The sequence below is a fragment of the Prunus dulcis genome, chromosome 6, assembly GCF_902201215.1.
Source record: "Prunus dulcis chromosome 6, ALMONDv2, whole genome shotgun sequence".
Taxonomy (NCBI): Eukaryota; Viridiplantae; Streptophyta; class Magnoliopsida; order Rosales; family Rosaceae; genus Prunus; species Prunus dulcis.
Genome location: NC_047655.1, coordinates 26,558,217 through 26,579,229, shown reverse-complemented (window position 1 = coordinate 26,579,229; position 21,013 = coordinate 26,558,217). Strand labels below are relative to the sequence as shown.

At 36.6% G+C, this 21,013-nt stretch overlaps 3 protein-coding genes across 3 annotated transcripts; all 3 read left to right on the top strand.

Annotated features, from left to right (window-relative positions):
* The first annotated feature begins 404 nt into the window (after positions 1–404).
* Positions 405–2,136, top strand: LOC117632705 (galactinol synthase 2). Its single transcript, XM_034366256.1, has 4 exons — positions 405–877; positions 1,064–1,384; positions 1,471–1,605; positions 1,694–2,136. The coding sequence occupies exons 1-4, from the start codon at positions 551–553 to the stop codon at positions 1,925–1,927; spliced, it is 1,017 nt and encodes a 338-aa protein (XP_034222147.1). The 5' UTR covers positions 405–550; the 3' UTR covers positions 1,928–2,136.
* Positions 2,137–12,129: 9,993 nt separating this feature from the next.
* Positions 12,130–12,702, top strand: LOC117630586. Its single transcript, XM_034363286.1, has one exon. The coding sequence runs from the start codon at positions 12,130–12,132 to the stop codon at positions 12,700–12,702; it is 573 nt and encodes a 190-aa protein (XP_034219177.1).
* A 7,516-nt stretch (positions 12,703–20,218) lies between these two features.
* On the top strand, positions 20,219–20,806 carry LOC117630585. Its single transcript, XM_034363285.1, has one exon. It carries the CDS (start codon positions 20,219–20,221, stop codon positions 20,804–20,806), a length of 588 nt encoding a protein of 195 aa, XP_034219176.1.
* The last annotated feature ends 207 nt before the right edge of the window (positions 20,807–21,013 follow it).

The following is a 21,013-nucleotide window of genomic DNA, read 5'->3' as shown; positions in this document are numbered from 1 at the left end:
AGTTCGTTATTTAATTAATTTGTAGCCCATGTCATGCATCGTCCAATGCCATAATCTCCTCTGGTCTTGTAACTGTCGGCATAAATCCACCACATTGAATTTGATGTTGATTTTTAATTAGATAACGCCTTGAAGATTTTAGGACGAAGATTCTTTCATCTTTGAATATATTATGTTAATGACTAATGGGCCCCCAATGGAAAAAGCGACACTCCAAGACCAATCTTCCTCCAAAACTTTCCTCCCAGACCACCAGTATTATTAACTACTTACCATAAGCTTGCATTTTTAACCATTAATTAATCCTACCCACCCCGTAATTTCCCCATCCCAAAATCAATTAAAAAAATAAAAAATTACTGCCCCCAAATCCTATATAAACCCCCCCACCCCCACTTCAACTTCATCATCCAAAACATCAAGCTCAAAACATTCTTAAGCAAACACAAGCGCTTTTCAACTAAGCACTTCCTCAAACCCTTAACCACTTCCTCAAACCCTTAACCTTCCTCTCTTCCTACCTAGCAAAACCCACTTCAGCTCAACCACCATGGCTCCAGATATCACCACCGCCACCACCATGGTCCCCGCCACCAAGGCAGCCAGTGGGCCCTGCAGGGCTTACGTCACCTTCCTGGCCGGCACCGGTGACTATGTGAAGGGTGTGGTTGGCTTGGCCAAGGGGCTAAGAAAAGTGAAGAGCAAGTACCCTCTGGTTGTGGCCATCTTGCCAGATGTCCCCAAGGAGCACCGTCAGATCCTGGTCTCCCAAGGCTGCATAGTGAAGGAGATCGAGCCTGTGTACCCTCCGCCCAACCAGACTCAGTTCGCCATGGCCTACTACGTCATCAACTACTCCAAGCTGCGCATTTGGGAGGTAACGTAATTTCCATTTCTGCGTTTGCATGCTTTCTACACGTGTCTCTTTGTTTTAGGTTATTGAGTTTCAACGCGTGTCCTGTTGGTTAGGTTTTTAAGTAATTTTTATTTTTTTAAAATAATACTATAGTAATTGGATTATTATGTTTTATTTGTTCTAAATTTTTTTAATGAATTTTTGCAGTTTGTGGAGTACAGCAAGATGATCTACTTGGACGGTGACATCCAAGTTTTTCAGAACATTGACCACCTGTTTGACTACCCAGATGGCTACTTCTATGCTGTGATGGACTGCTTCTGTGAGAAAACTTGGAGTTCCAGCCCACAGTACAAGATTGGGTACTGCCAGCAGTGCCCTGACAAGGTCCAGTGGGTCCCTGAGTTGGGCCCAAGGCCTCCTCTCTACTTCAACGCTGGCATGTTTGTGTATGAGCCAAGCTTGCCCGTTTACCATGACCTCCTCAGAACCCTCCAAGTTTCTCCCACCACCTCTTTTGCTGAGCAGGTAAATATTGGACCGCCACAAAAAAAGACCTCTCAATTGGGTTTTATTTATATAATCTGAAATGAAATTTGGTGCAATTTTGGCAGGACTTTCTGAACGTGTTTTTCAAAGACAAGTACAAGCCCATCCCTTCAAACTACAACCTTGTGTTGGCCATGCTCTGGCGTCACCCTGAAAACATCCAGCTTGACCAAGTTAAAGTTGTTCACTATTGTGCTGATGTGAGTACTAATCACATCTTTAATCACAGCTTGATCATACAACTAATTAAGATCTCAGTTGCTAATTAAATTTTGTTTTTTTGTTTAGGGGTCTAAGCCATGGAGGTATACTGGGAAGGAGGAGAACATGGAGAGGGAGGACATTAAGATGCTGGTAAAGAAATGGTGGGACATTTATGACGACGAGTCATTGGACTTCAAGAACATTGTGGCTGCAGCCGAGGCTGGAAATGGCGCAGACCAGGTGGACCTGCAGGCATTCAAGGCGGCTCTGTCGGAGGCTGGCGTTGTCAATTTCAGAACCGCCCCATCTGCTGCTTAGTTGGGCCCTGCTGTTTCTCAAAGAGAATGAAGTCTATATAGAATGTATTGGATTTTTTTTTTCTTGTCTCCCTAGGATTATTTAACTTGGGAGTCATTTTTTTTATGTGTGAGGACCCCTTTTTTTGTTTGGTCTAAAGAGGATCATTCATGTCCTCTGTTATTTGGTTCTAAATATATTTTTAATTTATATATATTTGCAATTTGTCACTTTCACTTTGTCCTTTGAAGGCCAACCTTCGAACAAACTAATATGAAGCATTGAGCAAGAAACCAATATAGAGTATGAATGGTTCAAACAACCAACATGGGGAAACCCTCATCAGTTATTAAAAAAAATTTAAAATTTATATGAGCGATGTTCTGCTTTAACGAACAACTAAAACTTATTTAGTTGCGCTAGAGCAATATATCGGTTCACACTGATTGAAGTGTCCAGCTTTGAAAGCACAGATTCTTGAAGCTGATTAATTTTCAGTGAGTCAACAACGATGCCTAATGAACATCTTAAAGAAAACTCATTTGCTTGAAGCAAAGCTGAATTGTTCTCGTACTGTCTCTTTTGTGACAAGAGATGTGCTGCTTGGATTTGGGGCCTTACCTCCTTGTAAAATCTCTCTTTCATCTTAGCTGCAGTGGCATTGTGGCTTAGCTCTCTGAAAGTCTCAAGGTTTTGGTCAGCTTGTTTCCCTGCTAGCTCTATAGAAATCAGTGAGAGTTTAGGCAGGTCAGCTGAGGTGGTACATGGGACAGTTTGTAAATTTGTCATACATGTTTTGGGGTTTTGGGTTTTGGAGCAAATCTTGGACAGTTTGTAAGATTGGTTGTTTGGGTTGGGCTTAAACTTCGTATATTTTGTTCATTGGACTGATGTTTAAACCAAGTCCACTATGGTTTTTTTGTCTGCTATTCCTAAGCTTAGCCCCAAATGATATGTCGTATACAACAATGGAGATTCGTACGACATCTTTGTGTTAGCCTTCACTCAAATTATTACACTAATTACTGATTCTCGTGAATTTTGTGATTTGATATTTTGTTAAAACTAAGATAATACTTTTACTCCAAAGTATTAAATCTTCCCTAACCTCTTCCCCAATCAAATAAACCAATAAGGAAATGTATTAATAGGCTAAATAGCATGCGCGATATTTTACCATTACATTATTTCAATTAGAATCAAGAAAATTTAATTACGAAAAGTGTTATATCACATCAAAAAGATATTACAGTATTGCAATGTCATATATCACAGGAATTGAGAATAAGAAGTTGGTGTCCGTAACAATACTAATAAGAAACGCAATATTAAATCAATAGTCCAAATTGCCGGTTTCTTACACTCAGAATTTGAATCCCCATTCACATAGATTATAGACTATAGTAATTCAAAATACCATTGTCCAAAAAAAAAAAAAAAAAAAAACATCATATCTACTTTGCTCTTCATTGCCCTTATACACATCTAGTTTTGACTTTGTTCATGTATACGTACAAGGAAAATAATTATATACTTGCCTAAATTGAAAGCTTTCAATCCCAGCAATGCATCACAAGATTATCTTTTATAATTTGGGATTTAATGCTAAAATCAAAGAATAACTCTCTCAGATTTGTTATATAAAATACTAATTGGGATGCAAAATTAAGTAATAAGCGAATTTAATAGGAATGTAGGATTCTGATTGCATGAGATACAATAAGAAGAAAAATCAAAAGGGTTTGAAGCTTAAGTTGACTTTACAAGACAACGCTTTTCCTATAAATACACTGTCTCCTTCAATTCTACACATCATTTTCCAATCACCAAACCCTAAGCCTTGAACAAAGATCAAAACAATGGCTTCTCCTGACTGTTATAAGTCTCATTCATCCCCACGTGTTCCAATGCTATTGGTTCTCTTCTTCCTCGTGATCAATATCACCCCATCTTTGGCTCAAGACACCCAACAACTGATCGATCATATTTGCAGGCAGATGGAGGAGTTTGGGTTTTGCAGCCAAACTTTCAAGGAGAATTTGAAGTCTCCAAACGCTGATATTGTTGCCCTCACCCAAATAACCATAGAGCGCGCCACAGACAATGCCACCAAGACACACGACTTTATCAGGCAGGTGCTTGGCAACACAAATGACCCTGCACTAAAAAATGCCCTCACAGAATGTGAGAATGGTTACCGTGTGCTGATGGAGTCGTTTGACTCGGCTGCGCTGTCGTTTTTCCAGAAGGATTACGACAGTGTGCAGAGGTATGAGACTGTGACACCGAGGGCTGAGGCCAGCTGCGAAGACTCAATCAGCACACCGCCTAACACTCAGAACCCTCTTACTAATAAAAATAGGCAGATGAGGATTTTGATTGCTATGGCTTTGGTTTCTTTGCATGACCTAATGGCTACCCAGCACAACTAGAACTAGGTCTTCCAGAAGCAACCAACCATTTGGATTTCTTAGAAAAAGTTTTAGAAGTTATCTGATTATAATGCTATTACTGTATGATTATTAGATTATTAATGGTCACTAAACTTTGATTGTGTTATGTTATGAATATTGAAGCTACATGTTTGGCAAAGGATTCACAATCCTAGTCACGTGGTTTTTTTTTTTTTTTTTTGGTTTGAGAAATTCTATAATTGCATTCATAATTCAGCCAAAAAAGTCACTAGCCACAAAAGGGACAATACAATAACGGAGCGGTCTAATATCAAAATTAAGACAATTTGGTGTGTCTCCACTAACGATCAGGCAGGATTGAAGAAACTCTGGCATAAGCATCCCAACTAAGATTGCAAACTGAGAACAATAAAAAAGAGATAAAACTTGAAAAAAACCAAGCCCTAACAATACAAATAAAACTCTCACAAAGGAGAGATGAAAAGCTCTGAGAGATAAAAACTCTCACAAAAGGAGAGGTGAAAACTACACAGAGAACCCAAAGAGTCTCTGCAACTTATTCCAAACATAAAGAAATTGCAAAAAAGATGGTGGTAAAGATCTGACGCCGAAATGCAGGTAAAAATCCGACGCTGAGCCGCAGCCGTCTATAATGATTGGATGAAAATCATAACAAAACTAAGACAAATAGTGAAAACCCTTTGTCTCTGAAAATGAGGGAAGAGGTGAAAGGAGGAAGAGAAGAGAGGAGAGGGGGCAAGAACAATGGCTTCCTCCCCCCTCAAAGTGGAAAAGGCTCTAAGAGTGTTTTTTGGGAGAAAAGGGCCTAGGGTTTTTGGGACAATGACATCGAAATTGGTTTAAACTCACAAATATCACAAAACGAAACAAACTCAAAACCTAATCACGTGTTTGGTCGTCTAAAAATAACTTGAATTTGACTATATCTAATCATTCTAGTCTAAAATGTAAATGAACTATTCCAAGAAGCTTGTAGTTTTAGTGGTAGTTAAACACATTAACCCTTGCACTGGAGATCATAAGTTCGATTCTCCCCTCTCCCAATATCACTTGTATCAAATGTAGAAAAATTATCAATTAATTCCATCAAGAAGCTGTGATTAATCCAATGTAATCCAATGTGAACCTCATGATAACAACATGACCATAGTAGAATTTTATAGTGAGGGCCTTATAAAGCCCTTAGATGAGGCTTATTGCTTAACCATTGAAATAAATTGGTTAGTTTGATCCAACGATTGAGACTAAGGCCTTAAATAAGACCCTCACTATAAAATGACTCCATGGCCATGGAGGTTTTGAGTAGGCGGGCAGCTGGATCAACCCAATACTATGGGCGGACCATGCTAATCATATAGTAAACCTAGCTCGAGTTAAGCCTTTGGACCAACCTTGGTTCTGTATTGCACCAGCCCAAAGCTCAATATAGTGGCGGTCGTATAAGGTTTTGGAGGCCCTAAGCAAATTACCAAAATGTGGCCTTCCATTTTTTATGTATCTTTTGCAATATTTTTTTGATAAGTTAAAAAAAAATTATATGAGCTCAAGTCAGAATTATAACCTAAAAAGAACAAACAAAATGTAATTCACCAAACAACAGATTGGATCCATGTGCATTGTAATTGAAAATGTCACATCCAGTCCAGCCCACCAAACAAGACCAAAGAGAACTAGTTGGCCACAAATAGCTTACTGTCAAAATGAGTAGTTAGCCACAGTTAGGTAGATGGCAATGTTGAACTTCTAACAAAACTACATTAATACTTACGACGTCAAAATTGATCTGCAATCCTTATGGTTTCAGAAAATTTGTTTGGGAACAAGTGCTCAAAATTCCAAAAAAATTCATGAGGATTTTGTGTTAATTTTGAAACCTGGCTAAAGTTTTGAATAAATTTCTTGTCTCTTCTTTTCTCACTAGAATTTTGTGATAATTTTCAAATGCATGAATAGTATATATATAAAAATGTTTTTGTTGTGAACATTGCATCATGTAAATTTGGTTTGTTAAATATTATAAATATATCAAAGTGAATCAAGGTGATGGGAGTCAATTAAGATATTGGAGAAAACTAATAAGTAAATAAAAATGTTTATTTCATGCTCCCAACCGTCCACTCCCACATCTTATCAATTACTAGTACTTCAATCGATGACACGTCAAAATACGACTCATCATTATGCAGATTATGTAGATTATGTTTATCACTAAGTAGAAGTAATTCAAGTCTTCCACACATTGGGTTTAGCTGCAATCCCCTATTCCCCTAGCAATCCTGCCCCATTAGTCAAGGATTAGATGAAAAAATGTTAACAAATTTTAATCATCCTCAGGATTCACCCTTTTTTTGTTTGGTCTAAAGAGGATCATTCATGTCCTCTGTTATTTAGTTATAAATATATTTTTAATTTATATATATATTTGCAATTTGTCACTTTCACTTTGTCCTTTGAAGGCCAACCTTCGAACAAACTAATATGAAGCATTGAGCAAGAAACCAATATAGAGTATGAATGGTTCAAACAACCAATATGGGGAAACCCTCATCAATTATTAAATTTTTTTTAAATTTATATAAGCGATAATCTACTTTAACAAACAGCTAAAACTTATTTAGCTGCGCTAGAGCAATATATCGGTTCACACTAATTGAAGTGTCTAGCTTTAAAAGCACAGATTCTTGAAGCTGATTAATTTCCAATGAGTCAACAGAGATGCCTAATGAACATCTTAACGCAAACTCATTTGCTTGAAGCAAAGCTGAATTGTTCTCGTACTGTCTCTTCTGTGATAAGAGATGTGCTGCTTGGATTTGGGGCCTTACCTCCTTGTAAAATCTCACACAGGTATCAAACTCCTCTTTCATCTTAGCTGCAGTGGCATTGTGGCTTAGCTCTCTGAAAGTCTCAAGGTTTTGGTCAGCTTGTTTCCCTGCTAGCTCTATAGAAATTAGTGAGAGTTCAGGCAGGTCAGCTGAGGTGGTGCATGGGACAGTTTGTAAATTTGTCATACATGTTTTGGGGTTTTGGGTTTTGGAGCAAATCTTGGTCAGGGTCTTGTAAGAGACGCCAAAAGAACCTATGAAAAAAGAAGCAACAATCACAATAGCACAACAGATTGCAGAGCTAGATGAAACCATTTTTTTCTTCTTTTTTTTTTGTTCTGTGGCCTTCTAATGGGATTAGTAACTTAAATACTGGCAACTTAATCTTAGGTTAATGAATCATTTATATAAAGAATATGCAGTTTCACTTGGTTCTTAATTAAATCAAACAAAACTGACATACTAATCTTAATGCCGCATAAACTTTAAGATGGGTTGATTTGGGTTGGGCTTAAACTTCATATATTTTGTTCATTGGACTGATGTTTAAACCAAGTCCGGTATGGTTTTTTTGTCTGCTATTCCTAAGATTAGCCCCAAATGATATGTCGTATACAACAAAGGAGATTCGTACGACATCTTTGTATTATCCTTCACTCAAATTATTACATTAATTACTGATTATCGTAAATTTTTTGATTTGATATTTTTGTTAAAACTAAGATAATACTTTTACTCCGAAGTATTAAATCTTCCCTAACCTCTTCCCCAGTCAAATAAACCAATAAGGAAATGTATTAATAGGCTAAATAGCATGCGCAATATTTTAATTTTTTACCATTACAGTTTAATTAGAATCAAGAAAATTTAATTACGAAAAGTGTTATATCACACTAGAAAGATATTACAATATGGATTGCAATGTCATATATCACATAAGTTGGGAATAAGAAGTTGGTGTCCGTAACAATACTAATAAGAAAACGCAATATTAAATCAATAGCCCAAATTGCTAGTTCCTTATACTCAGAATTCGAATTTTCCTGTAAACATGAATTTCCTGCGACAAACGAGACAAGGACACGTGTACAAAATAATATTTGTATTAATGAAATTTAGGGTTACAATCTCTGTATTAAATCCTCTGATTCAATCTCCAAAGTGTTTAAAGAAAATTTGTGTTTGATACAAGGGTCGTAGAGACTTGATCTTGATCAAACAGGTAACACAAGGCTTGTTTGGTGTTTGGATTTTTCTAGGGTGGAGGAACGGGCACGAATTTGTTGTGCTTTGTGGCTCTTCCGAAATGAGGTGAAGAATGTAGAGAGTTTTCTATTTCTTCTGAGTGATTTGTTTGTCTCAGCTCCCCCTTTCGTCTTGAGGCCTCCTATTTATACGCTCCTACAAGATGCTTGACCTAAATAGCTTTACTTCTTAAAGACCTTTGTGGAATTTTGATTTGATTTAAAATTAATTCTGATAATTTGGCAATTTAACCAAATTATTATCTTCCATTGATTGACTTGATTAATATTTGAATTTAATCAGAGTCAATCACAGGAGATTCTTCCTTTTAATATTGTCTTCACTTTGAACCGTTTGATGTACTCCGCTAGATGTCGACACATGTCACCTTTGACAACTAATAAGTCATAAGCCACATGGGCGAATTATGAGGCCCACAATTTAATCAACCAAAATTGTGGTGCAGCAGGAGAGTTGCCAAAGACAATGGCAAAGTCACAATAAACAATGCCTACATACCTGTCACTGTTGCTGGATAGAAAGAAATCAAATAGAAATAGAAGTAGATATGTCAAAAATAACATATCAAAAAGCTTGATGTCAAAAGTGTATTAAGTCCCCTCTCAATATAAAAGGTCCTTAAATATTATTTTAATGTTTTTTAGTCATGGACCCCACTATCATTTACTTTCTTTGAAAACTTTATGTATCATATGAGTCTCGTTTGCTTTTAAAAATATAATAAAATAATATGATATTTGGCATTTAAGGTGGAGTAAAGTTTTTTCCAAAATGTCAAATTGGCACATAAGTCATCAAATCCAAATTTAACATTTTGCATTTGACATCTCCGTTGGAGACGGAGATGCTCTATAATCTGACATGAAATTTGGTCCAATTTTGGCAGGACTTTCTGAACGTGTTTTTCAGGGACAACTACAGGCCCATCCCTTCAAACAACAACCTTGTGTTGGCCATGCTCTGGCTTCACCCTGAAAGCATTCAGCTTGACCAAGTCAAACTTGTTCACTATTGTGCTAATGTGAGTACTAATCACATCTTTAATCACAGATTAAGATCTTAGTTACTAATTAAATTGTAATTGTGTTTGTTTAGGGTTCTAAGCCATGGAGGTATACTGGAGAGGAGGAAAACATGGAGAGGGAGGACATTAAGATGCTGGTAAAGAAATGGTGGGATATTTATGATGGTGAGTCATTGGACTTCAAGAACATTGTGGCTGCAGCCGAGGCTGGAAATGGCGCAGAACAAGTGGACCTGCAGGCATTCAAGGCGGCTCTGTCGGAGGCTGGCGCTGTCAATTTCATCACCGCCCCATCTGCTGTTTCTCAAAGAGAATGAAGTCTATGTAGAAAGTATATAGGGGGGCTTTTGTTTTGTTTTAATAATAGTATTGGTTTTTATTTTTCTTGTCTCCCTAGGATTGTTTAACTTGGTAGGCATTTTTTTAAAGTATGTTTTAGGAGTGTGAGGACCTCTTTTTTTGGTTGGTCTAAATAGGATCTTTCCTGTCCTCTGTTCTTTGGTTTGATTTCAATTGTCAAGTTGGTGAACATATAGTTCTAAATATATTTTAAATTTATATATATTTGCAATTTGTCACTTTCGCCTTTTCATTTCAAGTCCAACCTTAGAACAAACTACTATGAGTTGAGCAAGAAACCAATATAGAGTATGAAACAACCAATATGGGGATAATCTACTTTAACAAACAACTAAAGCTTATTTAGCTGCGCTAGAGCAATATATTGGTTCACACTTATCAAAGTGTCCAGCTTTAAAAGCACAGATTCTTGAAGCTGATTAATTTCCAGTGAGTCAACAGAGATGCCTAATAAACATTTTAACGCAAACTCATTTGCTTGAAGCAAAGCTGAATTGTTCTCGTACTGTCTCTTCTGTGACAAGAGATGTGCTGCTTGGATTTGGGGCCTCACCTCCTTGTAAAATCTCACACAGGCATCAAACTCCTCTTTCATCTTAGCTGCAGTGCATTGTGGCTTAGCTCTCTGAAAGTCTCAAGGTTTTGGTCAGCTTGCTTCCCTGCTAGCTCTATAGAAATCGGTGAGAGTTTAGGCAGGTCAGCTGAGGTGGTGCATGGGACAGTTTGTAAATTTGCCACACATTTTTTTGGGTTGTGGGTTTTGGATGCAAATCTTGGTCGGGGTCTTGTTAGAGACTGCAAAAGAAGAACCTATGGAAAAAGAAGCAACAATCACAATAGCACAACAGATTGCAGAGTTAGATGAAACCATTTTTTTTTCTGTGGCCTTCTAATGGGATTAGTAACTTAAATACCGGGGATTTAGGCTTAGGTTAATGAATCATTTATATAAGAATATGCAGTTTCACTTGGTTCTTAATTAAATCCAACAAAACTGACATATTAATTTGGAGTTAAAATGCCATATAAACTTTAAGATTGGTTGATTTGGGTTGGGCTTGAACTCCATATATTTTGTTTGTTCGACTGATGTTTAAACCAAGCTCGCTATGGCTTGTTGTGTAGAGTCATTTTATAGTGAGGGTCTTATATATGGTCATTAGGTGAGGTCATATCTCTTAATCGTTGGATTAGAGTAACCAATTTGATCCAACAGCTAATCAATTTGATATAATGGTTTAAGAGATAGGACCTCACCTAAGGGCCATATATAAGGTCCTCACTATAGAAGTCTTCTTGTGTGTGTGTTGTTCCTGAGCTTAGCCCCAAGTGATATGTCGTATACAACTAAGAAGATTCATAAGACATCTTTGTGTTTGCTATAATTTGTCTTGATCTATACTCAAGTCTTAGCCTTCACTCAAATTAATTACTGATCCTCTTGAATTTTGTGATTTGAAATTTTTTTTTAAACTAAGATAATACTTTTACTCCAAAGTATTCTTCCCTAACCTCTTCCCCAATAAAATAAACCAATAAGGAAATGTATTAATAGTCTAAATAGCATGCGCAATATTTTGATTTTTTACCATTACAGTTCAATTAGAATCAAGAAAATTTAATTATGAAAAGTTTTATGTCACACCAAAAGATATTACAGTATGGATTTCAATGTTATATATCACATAAGTTGGGAACAAGAAGTTGGTGTGTAACAATACCAATATGAAAATGCAATATTAAATCAATAGCCCAAATTACCGGTTCGTTATATTCAGAATTCGAATCTCCCTTTTTATAGATTATAGTAATTCAAAATACCAAATTGTCCAAAAAAGAAAACATCATATCTACTTTGCTCTTCATTGCCCTTATACACATCTAGTTTTGACTTTGTTCATGTATACGTAAGGAAAATAATTATATATTTGTCTAAATTGAAAGCTTTCAATCCGAGCACCGGATCACAAGATTATCTTTTATAATTTGGGATTTAATGCTAAAATTAAAGAATAACTCTCTCAGATTTGTTATATAAAACACTTGGATGCAAAATTAAGTAATAAGCGAATTGAATAAGAATGTAGGCAATATACATCAATGCGAAACCAACAAATCGGATTCTGATTCAGTGTTATGATTGCATGAGATACAATTGAACTTTCTCTATGAAGAAAAATCAAAAGGGTTTGAAGCTTATAAGTTGACTTTACAGGACAACGTTTTTCCTATAAATACAGTGTCTCCTTCATTTCCACACATCACTTTCCAATCACCAAACCCTACTTGAAGCCTTGAACAAAGATCAAAACAATGGCTTCTCCTGACTATTATAAGTCTCATTCATCCCCACGTGTTCCAATGCTATTGGTTCTCTTCTTCCTCGTGATCAATATCACCCCATCTTTGGCTCAAGACACCCAACAACTGATCGATCACATTTGCAGGCAGATGGAGGAGTTTGGGTTTTGCAGCCAAACTTTCAAGGAGAATTTGAAGTCTCCAAACGCTGATATTGTTGCCCTCACCCAAATAACCATAGAGCGCGCCACAGACAATGCCACCAAGACACACGACTTTATCAGGCAGGTGCTTGACAACACAAACGACCCTGCACTGAAAAATGCCCTCAGAGAATGTGAAAATGGTTACCGTGTGGTGATGGAGTCGTTTGACTCGGCTGCGCTGTCGTTTTTCCAGAAGGATTACGACAGTGTGCAGAGGTATGAGACTGTGACACCGAGGGCTGAGGCCAGCTGCGAAGACTCACTCAGCACACCGCCTAACACTCAGAACCCTCTTACTAATAAAAATAGGCAAATGAGGATTTTGATTGCTATGGCTTTGGTTTCTTTGCATGACCTAATGGCTACCCAGCACAACTAGAGCTAGGTCTTCTAGAAGCAACCAACCATTTGGATCTCTTAGAAAAAGTTTTAGAAGTTAGCTGATTATGATGCTATTATATGTATGATTATTATATTATTAATGGTCACTAATCTTTGACTGTTATAAAATGAATGGAATATGTGCTAAAATATTGAGCTGCACGTAAAGTAGATGAGACACAGCATTTAACGAGGTTCGGCTATGCCTACGTCCTCGGAGAGCAGGAACAGTAACTTTTTCACTATATAAAATAATAGGGCTACAACTTTAGTGTTTACAATATGTGTGGCTCACTGAATTTTCTCTCTTGGAGAATTTCTCTCTGCTCTCTTTCCTATCCACTCACTCACCTTCTTTCTTCCCTCTCTTCCTCTTTTCTAAGCACTCTCTTCTCCTGATGGAGGTATCTATTTATAGGCCTAAGACATTGGCCATTCACTTCACAAGTTAATTGGCAGACAAACATCATTAATATTCTTCAATCAATTGGGTAGTGGGGCTTGCCATTTTGGGATCCACATTGTTGACTTTACAACACTCCCCTTTGGATACCACAAATGATATGTTAGTTGCATCATTAAAGACTTGCTTGAAGAAAACCTAGTGAGGTAGAAAACTGATGGAAGGAAGAAAGAAGAGTACAACAATCTGTATAGCATACTTCTGGATGCTCCCCCTGATTAATATCTCCCCTTGATGTCTTCATGACTATATTTTGGAGTGAGAATCTTTCGGAGTGAGGGGAGGATCTAGCCATTAACAATTCTTGTAGTTGAGTAAGTAAATATATTTCCAGTGAGCTATCTCTATGTAAATCATAGAAATTTTCAAAGTCCGCGTTTCCAACAAAACCTGGGCTATTTGTAAGTTCACTTGAAAGAATATGCCCGTACATGGTGTTATGCGGAGATAGCATCAAATATACCTCACATCATCCCAAAATGATGGTGATGGAGTTGAGCTCTATCTGGAAAATACGATGTCCGGTCCAATATACTTCCGGAAAATCCTTCAAGTGTCCAACGAATAATCCGCATAAAAATGCTTCAATACTTTCTTAGTATAAGCAATAATCTCGTTGGCATAATTCTCGATCTTTCAGTCGAGACAAATATTTCTGGAACTCTTGAGAAGTTTTAATGTGTTGTACTCACTGAGGCAATTTATGCATATTAGTATTGAGTACAGATTTTGTGCTTCAGGCACATGTCCACAGACTTGTTTCATGCAATTTCAATCCTTCAATGATTTTATTTAAGTTATTATACTATATGAGACATTATATAGCTTTAACCTAGCTATTTATACATCTTTAGGGAATCGCCTCTGGCAATATGCTCCGTGCATTTAATAACCCTTAAAGATAACATGTTGGTCTCCGTAAATGTGCAATAAAGGGGCACAATTGAATCTATAAATATGGAGAAAACCCAACATTCTTTGTTTATGCCAAAAATATTGTGTCATACAAAGTAGGTATATTCCCTTTTATTCCGAACACCCAAGTATAACTTTCAGTATTAACAAATTTTGGGGTTCGTACTGTGGGTTTGTTCTTTCACGTTCATTCTCATCTATAATGGAATTACCTCATTCCATTTTGGCCAATGATATTGTCGACATTTAATAATTGAACGTGGTTCCAATCAACACAGCTCATTGATGATTTGAGTAGCTACTCCAAAATCAAAATTTGTCATTCATCAATTCATGATCCCACCATTCTCATGTGCATGCGCATACATCAATTATAAGCATTTCTTTGTTTTTGGGTACCCAAGCCACTGCAGGGGGCTTTTATTATGTGAGAATGTGGATTATAACCTCCAATGGAGCGTTATTTTATAGTAGGGGGTGGATAATCTCCATTTAGGGAGTTGGAACATTTAGAACCCATATATCTGTCATGCTGCAGGCATGCCACAGATTAATACATACATGTCAATTAATTTCTGGGACCTTAACCCATATTATGGGACTTTAACCCATATAATTTGCTACGCATTAGGCGTGCACAATATCAATATTGACATGTCAAAGGATTGTCCTTTCGGGACTTCAATCCACATCATTTGCTACGCAACAGGCATGCATCATATTGATCACTGCTATACCCATGTTATGTTCTTATGGGACTTTAATCTGTGCAGTGTATTATCAATGTATCCAACTTGCAATATGTAAAATTTGCATTAATAATTCATGGATACATACAAGCCATTCTTTGGAACAGACTTATCTCCCCATTTGGTTACCTTTCAAGATAAAATATCAAATAAGTATATAAGCATAAAATAACACAAGAATTGCTTACATCATTAGGTGGGAGAAACTTTTCTCAAGTATCATTCATGCTTGTATCGGCCCATTAAATATAATGTAGCGCTTGATGATCTAGTTATATCCTGCAAGAGCAAAATCACAACTCTTTTGCCTCTGTCAAAACAAATAACCCTCAGAGTTAGGATCAGTTCATGGATTCTTTCTTCAGATATTCATTCTAAAGAAATAAAATCTCTTATGAACAGAGAGTTACAAAAAGAGAAAAAATGCAAAAAAAATTGTGATATTGATTGCAAGATAAGGTAAGCAATCAAGGAAGAAAGCTGGTGGGAGCAGACAACAAGCTCAGCAATCAAGGAATGAAGCTGGTGGGAGCAGACAACAAGCTCTCATTTCTCCTAGTCTAGAAGGACCTCAAGAGATTAGAGCATAAGCTCGCCTTCACAGTTCCCTAATGCAGCGAAAACGTGATCAGGGATAGTCTCGCTTCCTAAATGGATTATCAGAGATAGTCTTGCTTCTCGGGTATATTGAGTGCTTACTAATAAGAAAAACAAGTAGATATCGCATCACTAGGTATGGGGAAAACTGGATGTCTTCTACAAAGAAAATTTCGTTAGTAACACATTTATACACAAATACAAGGAATAGGTAGAACCGGTGAATTTTAAATTAACCATAGGAAAATTGCGAGATTCTCGGGGTACTTTTGAAAAAGTAGCTCCATAAAATCCGTAAAGTAAGATCAGCTTTGACGAAAATAATACTTGAAAACGCCGAAAGTGCCGACAAACATTAATGGAAGCCACGTGAAGTTTTGGAATCTGGAAAAGAAAAAAGAGAATATGGGGATCCGAGAAGATATTGGGATCTTGAAAAGTTGCCACATTTCCGTCTATAGATATTGCTTATACAAAACTTGATTGGAGCAACTGCGTTTCAACTCAACGTCCTTCATTTTCTGAAACTTTAGTTTTTCTAAGACTTTCTTCGAAACCTCCTTAAAATGACTTCCTCTTCTTCCTGCCCAAATTATTTCAATTTAAATGATGCTCCCACAACAACCAGTGACGCCAAAGTTTGACATCCATCCTTTGTATCCCAAAATCGTCATCTAACAGTTAATGATTCTGTGATGATGAATGATGCTACTGCTGTCATAGTAGCTAGGAATTTCATTACTCAAATGGATGAAATATTGTTAACAGGGAGGTCTGAGGAAGAGGCTATTGATGACTCAATGGCTTTTAGCATTCAAAGTGCTGCTTCTGTTTCTAACATGGCTGATCGTTTGCGTGCTAGAGCAAACGAGGTTCAGAAGCTAACAACTGAAAATTCGTCTCTTCAAAGAATGCTTCATGAGTCTTAACAGGAGGTTGAGAAACTTAAAGGAGAGAATAATGCCTTGTTGAAACTGGTGAGTTCGTACTCTGTTGATACACTGAGAAAGCTGGACATGCTGCAGGTCTCCAATGAAAGAATTTTGGGAGACCACGAGAAGCTCATGGCTAAGCTTAAGAGGCGTCGTCCTCTTCCTTCAGAGGCTTCCAGAACATAATGTAATTTTATAGATTTTACAGGGCCTGCACCTTCATTGCAGGTGGAAAAAATTTATATGTTGTATGCTCCTTTCCTGTTATAATAATTGCGCACGTTCTTAAACTTGCACCTGTGATTTTTACGTCTTTTCAAAATGACGGTTTGGAACCTTGTTCCTTATAAGTTCAAATAACCACATCAAATCTCTCAAATTACATATTTCCATGCATGTGAGCCCAGAACTTTTGGTCTGGGTTAAGCACAAACTTATAATTTATTCGCTCTTTTCAAATGGACATGAAATATGGATTGAGTAAAGACCACGATAATATTGCAATATAGTAGTGAAGAACATTACCTACTATATACCCACAACTTCAAGTTTAGGATCTCTCATATATTTGGATCCATGGGCTTCCGGCCCAGATATAACAAAATATGTGGGGAGCCTCAATTCATCATTTGTGGTTTATACTGATATTATCCATTTCACGGTGTATTCTTAACAACCGAAATTCACAAAATATATTTCTTCCTTGAGGTGTCGATTATAACAAAATCGAACTTTATTAAATTCATCATATTCTTATGCCAAAGAAATATGTGGTGTACCACAATTTGCAATAATACCTCAAGGGTTGTCCATTTAACTGTTGGAACTTTAGGTTCTCAATACTGTAAGATTTTGAATTTCATGCTAAAATCACATATTCTCATGGTATGGACATTCTTACAATTTTTTTTTTTTGTACATATTTCTAGGCTTCAAGCCCTTACATAATTGTCCATATTTTAAGGAACTTTTGGCATCTCATTTAATTGCTCATCCATGAGTTTAAGGAACTGCAGGTTCCCTTTTGTATAGTGACGGTTTACCCAAAATGGTTAATATTTATGTATACGTCACTATTCATATATCCAGTACTATTCATCAAGTCATGAATACGTATCTATTCATGTGTACAGTACATTTGCCAGTACAGTTATTATCCATGTGTACGGCACTATGAACCAATATGGTACTGTTACATCATTAAGGAACCCCATGTCCTTATTTACATGTCAAGGATCAAGGACCCTCAAGTCCAATCACATGTTTACAAATATAGTACCGGAGAGACTGCCAGCTCTCATATTAATTTCATCATCAATGATCTTCAAGTCCTGATGTAATTGTATGATGAGGATCAAGGAACTTCTGGTCTTGATCTGCATACAGTAAAAACTTATCATACAGCACAATTAATCCATAAAATAAATTGCTGGTAAATAAATTACTGGTATGGACGATAAACCCGCACCATACTTTAAATAAATGTAAATGTGCGGTAAAATAAATTCATAAATTAAATTGCTTGCTATATGGACGTTAATCCCGCACCATACCTTAAATAAAATTAAATGTGCCGTAAAGTAAATTCATAAATTAAATAGCTTGCTGTATGGACACTAATCCCGCACCATACCTTAAATAAAATTAAATGTGCGGTAAAGTAAATTCATAAAGTATGAGGGTTAATTCCACATCATACTTTAAGTAAAAGTAAATTTGCGATAAAGTAAACGTGCTTGTATGGGCACTAATTCTGCTCCATACATTTAAATAAAAATAAAGGCATGGACGATAAACCCGCGCCACCCTTTTAAATAGATACTGTTGTATGGGTAATAAACCTACACCATACAGTAAATAAATTGTATGGGTAATGAACTTACACCATACAGAAAATAAAATAGCTGTGTGGATAAAAACCACCACTAAAAATATAGAAAGTAAAACTGTCCGTTAAAGCTAATAATAGAATTACTGTATGTATGTATATATATATATATATATATATATATGAATATATAAAAGTTGCAGGGAGCTTTTGCAACCTTTTTTTTTCTTCGTTGGAATCTTATCAACACCATGATTCATTAGTTTGAAAGCTAGACAAATTATGTTGGCTTTTCTTCTTTCCACTTGCAAACTTCATTAGCTTTGGATGTTAGTATGAGTATTAAATTGTGTGGAGAAATAATAAAATAATAGAAAAAGTAAGAGGCAGGGAGCTTATCATTCCAGTTGGTTTGCTCGTATATCTCTCTAGCAGACCACAGCTCCTCCATTACTTTTCTTCCTTACATCAACATAATGGTTAGTAGTATAGATAATAGTGCGGCACAAAAATTATACCTGAGAGCTTCTCGTGCTGATAACGTGTTATAAAATGAACGGAATATGTGCTAAAATATTGAGCTGCACGTAAAGTAGATGAGACACAACATTTAACGAGGTTCGGCTATGCCTACGTCCTCGGAGAGCAGCAGCAGTAACTTTTCCACTATATAAAATAATATGGCTACAACTTTAGTGTTTACAATATGTGTGGCTCACTGAATTTTCTCTCTTGGAGAATTTCTCTCTGCTCTCTTTCCTCTCCACTCACTCACCCTCTTTCTTCCTTCTCTTCCTCTTCTCTAAGCACTCTCTTCTCCTGATGGAGGTATCTATTTATAGGCCTAAGACATTGGCTATTCACTTCACAAGTTAATTGACAGACAAACATCATTAATATTCTTCAATCAATTGGGTAGTGGGGCTTGCCATTTTGGGATCCACATTGTTGACTTTACAACATTGACTGTGTTATGTCATGAATATTGAAGCTACATGTTTTCACAATCCTAGTCAAGTGTTTGGTCGTCTAAAAATAACTTGAATTTGAACATGTCTAATCATCCTAATCTAAAATGTAAATTAATTCTTTCAAGAAGCTTGTAGTTTAAGTGGTAGTTAAGCATATTAATCCTCGCACTGGAAATTATAAGTTCAATTCTCCCCTCTCACAATATCACTTGTATCAAATATAGTAAAATTATCAATTAATTCTAGGGAGACTTTGGAAAAACCCAAAGGAGAGAGAAATTTTTTAAAAGAAGCTAAAATGGACAAAATTGCCCTTATTTATTTTTAGATTTCCTAAGAGATCCTTTACATTTGCATGTCTTTACTTTGAAAGTTGAAAGGTTTTTATGTCTTTTTTGAAAAAGCTTTGGTTTTTTTCAAAAGTGAAAGTTTTTTTGTGACTAAAACTTAAATTTACTTTAATTCTATTAAGAAGCTGTGATTAATCCAATGTAATCCAATACAAACCTCGTGAATCGTGATAACATGCAAACGATGGTTTGAGTAGGCCGGCAGCTGGATCATAGTAAACCCAGCCGAGTTAAGCCTTGGCTTAAACTTGGTTCGGTCTTGTACCAACCCAAACCCCAATATAACTTTAGAAGGGCATATGAGAGAAAATATTAAACTTCATATGGCAAATAATCTGTTTTCTTAATTTAAAAATCAAGTCAAATTATTTGTTCACGAAAGAAACTTGGCTTAATTATTTAGGTATCCTTATTAACTAAGTCAAGGATCATGCCTCTATGCTTATCAAACTAGGGCAAATAATCTGCTTTTTTTTATTTTTTTATTTTTTTAAATCAAGTAAAATTATCCGTTCACGGAAGAAACTTGGGCTAATGATTTAGGTGTATCCTTATGACTTTGGTGTGTAAATTTGCTCAAAAGAAAAAGGACATATGTGAGATTATTTTTGGAATATAAGTTAAATGTTCCTGAGTTGTTCATGCACATAAAATCGCATACGAGAATTATATATAAGATAGTACGTGCATGCATAGTTGAGCAACACAAATGGCTTCTGCTAATGCTCATTGCTGCATCCATCTTCTTCCTCTAGCCCTCGTCATATTCATCCTCTTCAATGCCGTCCATCCTTGCTTGAGTTTCAACCAGCCAACCCGACAGAGAATCGACAAAGTCTGCCACCAAATGGAGGAGTATGGATTCTGCGACCAAACCTTCACCCAAAACATAAAAACTCCATCAGCAGACTTTGCTCGGTTGACCCAAGTAGCCCTAGACCAGACCACACAGAATGCAGCAAGCACACATGCTTTTATACTCCAGCTTCTTTCAAAGGTAACAGACAAGCCGACCAAAAACGCTCTGACTGCCTGCGAGAGCGCCTACTGTGTCGTCATGCAGGCCTTTCTTCAGGAGGCGGTGGGGGATTTTAACAGAAAAGATTATGACAGTATGCTTGAGGATGAAGGTGTAGCGCCTAGAGCTCAAGCCAGCTATGAAATTACTTTCATAACCCCGCCTAGTCCGGTGGACCCGCTGAAAGAGATCCATAGGCAGATGGGAATTCTCATTGCCATGGCTGTGGTCACTGGCCATGAACTTCTTGGTCACCGAATGATGAAGAGCACCACTTGATTTATTAAATCTTGTTTTTTGTTTTTGTTTTTTGGGAAAATCAGAACCAACATATTATATGCATGCAATAAGTTGGTGTGGTCTTTTATAAGAATGGAAAGATATTATTTCTACAACTTAATTTTACTAGCAATACTTAATTTATACCAATTTATCTCTTTAGCTCCTACCAATATGGTTCAAAACACAATTGACCCAAAATTTCTC